Source organism: Mercenaria mercenaria, chromosome 17 (genome assembly GCF_021730395.1).
Source record: "Mercenaria mercenaria strain notata chromosome 17, MADL_Memer_1, whole genome shotgun sequence".
NCBI classification, from domain to species: Eukaryota; Metazoa; Mollusca; class Bivalvia; order Venerida; family Veneridae; genus Mercenaria; species Mercenaria mercenaria.
Window position 1 is genome coordinate 15,866,983 of NC_069377.1, and position 8,557 is coordinate 15,875,539.

An 8,557-nucleotide genomic window follows, 5' to 3' on the forward strand; every position below is an offset into this window, starting at 1 on the left:
TTCAATGGATCTTCATGAAAATTGGTCAGAATTTTTATCTTGATAATATCTAGGTCAAGTTCAAAACTGGGTCACATGAGCTCAAAAACTAGGTCACTATGTCAAATAATAGAAAAAACGATGTCATACTCAAAACTGGGTCATGTGGGAAGAGGTGAGCGATTCAGGACCATTATGGTCCTCTTGTTAAAATATCTGTAACATCATAAGTATATATATGTTATCAAATTCACTGTATTACAATATTTATTGAATGTTTTCAGATGCTCAAGGTAAGTTATGGGAAATGTTTTGTGCAGATTAACACCTAGTTATAAACTAATTTTACCTTAATGTTTCTTTATTTCTTATTTAGTATAACACCGTAACCATCATTTTTGTGTTTTTCCTTTATAAACCTTAGTTTCCCCTGTCTTAGCTAGTTCTTTCCCCTGTCTTAATCAGTTTTTTTCCTGTCCTAACCAGTTGTTACCCCAGTCTTAGCCATTTGTTTCCCCCTGTCATAGCCAGTTGTTTCCCCAATCTTAGGCAGTTGTTAATTTATAACCCTGACTTAGCAAGTAGTTTTCTCTGTCTTAGCCAGTTGTTTCCCCTGTCTTAATCAATTGTTTCTCCTGTCTTAACCAGTTGTTTCCCATGGTTTAGCCAGTTGTTTTCCCAGTCTTCGACGGTAAAGTCTCTGTCATTTACTTTCCTGTATGATATCTGAGTGTGTATGATATTAGATTGTTTTCTTCACTGAATTAAAACATCACAATGTACACTTAGAACTTGCTTTAAAGTACACAGTAGAATCACACACTGGTTAGCTTGACTACATGTACGTGAAGAATATTTAGGGCTTTTACACTCAACCATGTATCAGCATCATTGTTCAGATTGGTTAAGTTATTGTTTGTAAGCAGGTCGATTAATGACGGCATACAGGAATGAATTCTGACATGTGATGCAGATTCCATAACTCTTGTTTGCTTGGCCATTTTTAACCGGCTTCATACATTTGCAAAGACATAATTATGTTGTAACTTGGCAAAAGATAACAATTTTTTAGTTTAAAATGACAAGGGTTTTTAAAAATAGTTGAGTATTACAGATCATTTTAGTTAATTAAGTTATTGTATGCAGTCTGGTATCTCACTAACCACTGGTAAGGATGGATTGAAACATACATTTGTTCAAAAATATCTCCATTACCACTAGAAACTTCACACACTAGCTCACTGTGATTACCTAACTTGCAGTACACTTTTTGCTTTTTTACCAAGTTATGCTCCTTTTTCAACTTTGCAATTTTTTGTTAAGTTTTTTTTTTGTATGTCACTTGGCAACTTACTTAGCATCATCAGATAGATTGGATAAGTTCTTTGACTTTTACTTGTGTTGTACTCAATATGACATTGTATTATTTCATTTAACTTTTAAGCAGCCTGAACTAAAGGTTCAGGGTGAGCTATTAGTATAGGTGGATATGCCTGTGTCCATTGTTTACAATTCACAAATAGATATATTCTTCGTTGAAACTACATGTCAGAATTACCTCAGTCTTTGTATGTAGCATCGTGGCAAGGTCCATTTAGGGGCCACTAGTGATAAAAATAGAACAACTTTATACAACTTTTTCTCATGAAGTGCACGGTGGATCTTCATCAAACTTGCTCTGTAGCGTCATTATAAGGTCCTCTCTCAGTTTCTTTCAAATAGCAACACTTGGCCCTATGTACTGACTGCCAGATATAAATAAAAATTCCTTTAAACAACAGTTACTTCTTCTCATGTACTGCTTGATGGATCTTCATCAAACTTGGTCTGTTGCATCATTGTAAGGTCCTCTTTCAAATTTGTACATATAGGAGGATCTAGCCATGTTAGGGGCCTCTAGAGCTGAAAATAGAAAAACATTTAAACAGCTCATGAACCTCAAAATGGATCTATATTAAACTTAGTTTGTACATTGATTGTAAGGTCCTCTCAGAATTTGTTCAGATGGGGGCACTTGGCCCCTTTTAGGGACTGCTTGAGCTAAAAACAGAAAACCATTTAAACAACTTCTTCTCATGAATTGCTTGATTGATCTCCATCAAACTTGGTATTTAGCATCTTTAAAATCTCTAATTTATTAAAATATGGGCACTTGGCCCCTTTAAGGGACTGCTTGAGCTAAAAACAGGAAAACCATCCAATTAATTTCTTCTGACTCATGAATTGCTTGATTGATCTTCATCAGATTTGGTCTGTAGCATCTTTTAAAATCTCAAATTTATTCAAATAGGAGCACTTTGCCCCTTTAAGGGACTGCTTGAGCTAAAAACAGGAAAACCATTCAAACGACTTCTTCTGACTCATGAATTGCTTGATTGATCTTCATCAGATTTGGTCTGTAGCATCTTTTAAAATCTCAAATTTATTCAAATAGGGGCACTTTGCCCCTTTTAGGGGCTGCAAGCACCCAAAAATAGAAATACCTTTAAATGACACTCTTCATTTTGTTCAAATGAGGGCACTTAGTATTTGGGGCCACTATAGCTAAAAAACAGAAAACCTTTAAACAACTTCTTATGAAGTGCTTGATAAATTTTCATCAGACCATGTCTGTAGTATTCTTATAAAGTTCTCTGTTCATCTATTCAGTTGCTTTGGATGAAGAGGGTTGGCACCTTAAAGGGAACACTATAGCTAAAAATAGATATATATTTTTAATGACTTTTCAAACTGCTTGGCTTAGCTTCATCAAACTTGGACCATAGCATCCTTCTGTCCTTATTATAACAAAATACAGTTGTTACATTTCATGAGTCAGTGCCGTACATTCAAGGTCATATAGTCAAGGTCAGGTGAGAGACTTAGGGCCATTATGGCCCTCTTGATAATGGCCCTCTTGTTTGTGATAGTTGAGCTTAACTGTTCTCTGACAGGCCTTGTTTTGCTGTGGATTTCAACACTTTGATTACACTTTTTTCAGAAAGACACCTTAATAGTAGTCTTTGCTTTTCCCTTGTCCCTGGATACAATCTTCCTTAGCTTGCCTGCAATACTTGTAGTTTTAATTTCATCTATATTGTTGCTAGATAGTTTTATATTGATTAAACTTAACAACTAGAGATATGTAAAATAGAATTGAAATATTTAACTACTTAACAAGCACTAAAACTAATTGTTCTAAATAGTTCTACAATAGCATGTTGGTCTGTATGATACAGATAAACATGTACAAGTTTTATAAACAATAGGTACAGAGTTTGCTTTTCTATCCATTTGTCTCTAAAAGCAGACCATTTGGTTACCATTGAGAACAGGCTAGAGAAGGCTTGTGTATGCTGCTGCCAAACTATACATTGATTGCCAGTTGTCAGTAGACCATTTGGTTACCATTGAGAACAGGCTAGAGAAAGCTTGTGTATGTTACTGCCAAATTATACATTGATTGCCAGTTGTCAGTAGACCATTTGGTTACCATTGAGAATAGGCTAGAGAAGGCTTGTGTATGCTGCTGCCAAACTATACATTGATTGCCAGTTGTCAGTAGACCATTTGGTTACCATTGAGAACAGGCTAGAGAAGGCTAGTGTATGCTGCTGCCAAACTATACATTGATTGCCAGTTGTCAGTAGACCATTTGGTTACCATTGAGAACAGGCTAGAGAAAGCTTGTGTATGTTGCTGCCAAACTATACATTGATTGCCAGTTGTCAGTAGACCATTTGGTTACCATTGAGAACAGGCTAGAGAAAGCTTGTGTATGTTACTGCCAAACTATACATTGATTGCCAGTTGTCAGTAGACCATTTGGTTACCATTGAGAACAGGCTAGAGAAAGCTTGTGTATGCTGCTGGCAAACTATACATTGATTGCCAGTTGTCAGTAGACCATTTGGTTACCATTTAGAACAGGCTAGAGAAAGCTTGTGTATGTTACTGCCAAACTATACATTGATTGCCAGTTGTCAGTAGACCATTTGGTTACCATTTTGAATAGGCTAGAGAAAGCTTGTTTATGCTGCTGCCAAACTATACATTGATTGCCAGTTGTCAGTAGACCATTTGGTTACCATTGATAATAGGCTAGAGAAAGCTTGTGTATGTTACTGCCAAACTATACATTGATTGCCAGTTGTCAGTAGACCATATGGTTACCATTGAGAATAGGCTAGAGAAAGCTTGTGTATGCTGCTGCCAAACTATACATTGATTGCCAGTTATCAGTAGACCATTTGGTTACCATTGAGAATAGGCTAGAGAAAGCTTGTGTATGTTACTGCTAAACTATACATTGATTGCCAGTTGTCAGTAGACCATTTGGTTACCATTGAGAATAGGCTAGAGAAAGCTTGTGTATGCTGCTGCCAAACTATACATTGATTGCCAGTTGTCAGTAGACCATTTGGTTACCATTGAGAATAGGCTAGAGAAAGCTTGTGTATGTTACTGCCAAACTATACATTGATTGCCAGTTGTCAGTAGACCATTTGGTTACCATTGAGAATAGGCTAGAGAAAGCTTGTGTATGCTGCTGCCAAACATTGAGAATAGGCTAGAGAAAGCTTGTGTATGTTACTGCCAAACTATACATTGATTGCCAGTTGTCAGTAGACCATTTGGTTACCATTGAGAATAGGCTAGAGAAAGCTTGTGTATGCTGCTGCCAAACTATACATTGATTGCTAGTTGTCAGTAGATGAACACTATTATTCTAGGGGAAGACATTGCAAAGGTGACAGTAACCTTGAGATTGAAAACAAGTTTCTGATCAATAACCCGTGAAAACTTGGGCCTTGTGCTGTGACACTTCATTAGCTGATTTCTTCATTGTCTGTAGATGACTTCAATTGTTTTGATGGTCAGATTTTAGAAAGTCAGGGTCAAAATGTCCATGAAATTGAAAATGATTTCGGACTAAAATCTGTAAAAGACTTGGGCCTACATCTTTTTAAGGTCAAGGTCATACAGACCTCGAGACTGAAAAAAAATTCCAGTGGAAATAGCAATTCACTCTTGCCTGTTAGTCTTGTTTGCATGGGATCAATAAATGGACCTTCATTGGTTTAAAAGGTCAAGGTGACTTCACCTAGGTCAGCATAAGGGCATATGTTTTAAAGTTTCATCTGGATGTGAAATACATGGGCTGGTTTAGTGTGGAGGCTGAAACATGTAAATTTCAAACACATCCATTTATTAGCTCATCTGATTTTTTGAAAAAAAATGATGAGTTATTGTCATCACTTGAGCGGTTGTCGGCGTCGGCGTCGGCGTTGCCTGGTTAAGTTTTATGTTTAGGTCAGCTTTTCTCCTAAACTATCAAAGCTATTGCTTTGAAACTTGGAATACTTGTTCACCATCATAAGCTGACCCTGTATAGCAAGAAACATAACTCCATCTTGCTTTTTGCAAGATTTATGGCCCCTTTTGTACTTAGAAAATATCAGATTTCTTGGTTAAGTTTTATGTTTAGGTCAACCTTTTCTCTTAAACTATCAAAGCTATTGCTTTGAAACTTGCAACACTTGTTCACCATCATAAGCTGACCCTGTACAGCAAGCAACATAACTTCATCCTGCTTTTTGCAATAATTATTGCCCCTTTTGGACTTAGAAAATCATTTTCTTGGTTGAGTATTATGTTTAAGTCAACTTTTCTCATAAACTATCAAAGCTATTGCTTTAAAACTTGCAACAGTTTTTCACCATCATAAGTGGACACTGTTCATCAAGAAACATATCTCTATCCTGCTTTTTGCAAGAATGATGGCCCTTTTTAGACTTAGAAAATCATGTAAGGTCAAGGTGACTTCACCTAGTAGCATAAGAAAAATTCATGTGGATGTGATCACATGGGCTGGTTAGTGGGCGGTTTAAACTCATTATTTTATACTCAAAATTACTTTGAAAAATCACTTAGAGAGCAATTGCTGTTTAAGGTAAAAATGCACATTTGATTAAGGGAAGTAATGGCATATATCCCAATAACATAGAATAAAGCCAGGAGCCTGTATACAGAAATTAAATCATTCTATGAAATTAATGGCAAATCAGTATATTATAGACATAGTATAGATAAAATATTTGATACTTTATTAAATAAGTCCAAATAATTTCTTAACGGATCTTTGTAACTATGTGCAAATATCTCAAAAACAAGGACATTGAAATATACATTTTATGTTGCCATATTATAGACTATAATTATGCCTATTTACAACTGTGAGTAGTTTCATTAAAATCTATATCGTAGAAAAATTTCTATTTGCATAAATGTTATCAGTACTGTGATTTTCCCATAGACTTTCCATTATGAAAACTTGTGTTAGGTGAAAAAATTTCAGATCGATCTAGCAAAAAATCAGTTCACATGACCCTATGTTTTATATCTGCCAGTTTTTCAAGGTATATTTTGAAGTTTTGAAAAAATCAGGGTTACATTGTAGAAAAAATTGATCTGAACATGCAGAACTACCATAACAGTTAGACTATAAATGTTAAAGAATAAAGTTAATTATTTTATTTGAGGATAATACAGGTGTTGACACTTGACTAAGACTTGGCTTGACTTTGAGGTGTTAACTTATTATTAATTTCAGCCTGATCATGAAGCAAATGGTGGAGTCACACACAATGGTCACACTCACATGCACGGGCATGTACATAATGCTCCTCACCATCACAGACACGTTGCCCCTGTTGCCTGGATGATCATCTTTGGTGATGGTTTACATAACTTTATTGATGGCGTGTCAATAGGAGCCGCATTTACAGAGAGCATTCTGGCTGGAGTGTCCGTATCAGTTGCGATTTTGTGCGAGGAACTCCCACATGAACTTGGTAGGTAGAAATTTTTATACTGAAATAGTCTGAACTATGCATGATAAACACAATTGTTGGAGAGTAAAGCTCAACAAACCAAATGTTTTAACTGTGTAACCATAGGTAAGGTCATAATGAGGTAGAAATTGAGAGTGTATAGTGTTTGGTAATGTCCCACTGGCCTTTCCAAAAGCGTATATTAAATAACTTGCATTTTTTCATAGTTTAAAGATATGTGAAGGGTAGTTTATTATGCACCTTGCTCCCCTCGCCTCTCTTGCTCATTGTCAGTATGTTGGTTAATAGACCATTTGATTTCTGATCAATCGCTGGAGAATGGTTGGTCTCTTCGTAGTCAAACTTCATTGGATGACTGCCTGTGGTCAGTAGATGACCCCTAGTATTTTGAGGTTAAGTAGGTCAAAGGTAAAGATCTAGAAACTGAAAATGGTTTCTACTCAAAAATTAAAAATTGCTTTGGTCTAAAGTTGTCAAACTTCATAGGATAATTGCGTGCAGTAGATGAACCTTTGGGGGTCAGTAGGTCAGAGGTCAAGGTAACAGTCACCTCAGAACTGAAGGTTATTAATGACCTTTGTAACTGAGAACTGTTTCCTCTTAGTAGCAGTATAACACTTGGGCCTTCACTTGTCAAATTTCATAGGATGATTATCTGGTTAATAGATGACCCTCTAGTAGGTAAAGGGACAAGTTCATATTGACCTCGAGACTGGAAATGGTATTCACTCAGTAACTAAAGAATGCTTTGGTCTACATTCATCAGACTGTCTAGGAAGATTGCCTTAGATCAGGTAATGACCCAATACAGTTTGCCGGAAAGTAGATCAAAGGTCAAGGTCACAGTGACTTAGAGACTGAAAACAATTTTTGCTCAATAACTAAAGAACGCTTTAGCCTACAGTCATCAAACTGTATAGGATGAATGCCTGTGTCATTAAAAGACCATATTGTTTAGGGGTCTGTATGTCAAAGGTCAAGCTCACAGTAACCGTGTGAACATGGTTTCCGTTTAATAACTGAAGAAAGCTTTGACATACAGTTGTCAAACTTCATCAGGTGATTGCCTATTGTTTCTGCTGATGTACCCTAGTTGTTTCTTAGGGCACTAGGTCAAAGGTCAAGCTTACAGTGACCTTGAGACTTATAAAAGTTTCTGCTTTGGCCTACAGTCAACAAACTTCATAGGATGGTTAGTAGATTGCCCCTGTCATGTTTGAGGTCAGTAGGTCAAAGGTCAAAGTCATAGTAATCTTGGCTCTGAAAATTGGACAGGCCATCATTGGGGATGGGGCAGGGGAACATACGTGTTTTACAAACAGCTTTTGTTTAAAGAGGTTTAACTCAGCTTATAGATGAAGGTGTTGCAGAGATTGATGGTATGTAAACCAAAAAATTAAGTACACCTTTTATGGCTTTCAATATTGACTGAACAACCTGATTTCTGCATTTCTTGTATATATTTTTCAGGTGATTTTGCCGTGCTTTTAAATGCTGGTATGAAGATAAAGCGTGCAGTACTATATAACTTCCTGTCTGCCTGTATGTGTTATCTGGGATTGGTTGTTGGAATCTTTCTGGGAGAAAGTACTGCCGCTCATACATGGGTGTTTGCCTTTGCCGGTGGAATGTTTCTGTATATATCTTTGGTTGATATGGTAAGGAATTAGCTATTGTTGTTAAACTACCCAACCTATGTCACCATTACTAGTAAGTGTTTGACATTTTAGAATTATTACTGCTGA

At 36.4% G+C, this 8,557-nt stretch overlaps 1 protein-coding gene across 1 annotated transcript in view; it reads left to right on the forward strand.

The window, feature by feature from the left end:
* The window catches only part of LOC128550323 (metal cation symporter ZIP14-like), a 40,553-nt gene that overhangs the window by 21,958 nt on the left and 10,038 nt on the right, over positions 1 to 8,557 (forward strand). Inside the window, exons 6-7 of the mRNA XM_053529162.1 lie at positions 6,572 to 6,812; positions 8,283 to 8,470. Coding sequence (XP_053385137.1) covers positions 6,572 to 6,812; positions 8,283 to 8,470 — 429 coding nt within the window. The remainder of the gene's footprint in view (positions 1 to 6,571; positions 6,813 to 8,282; positions 8,471 to 8,557) is intronic.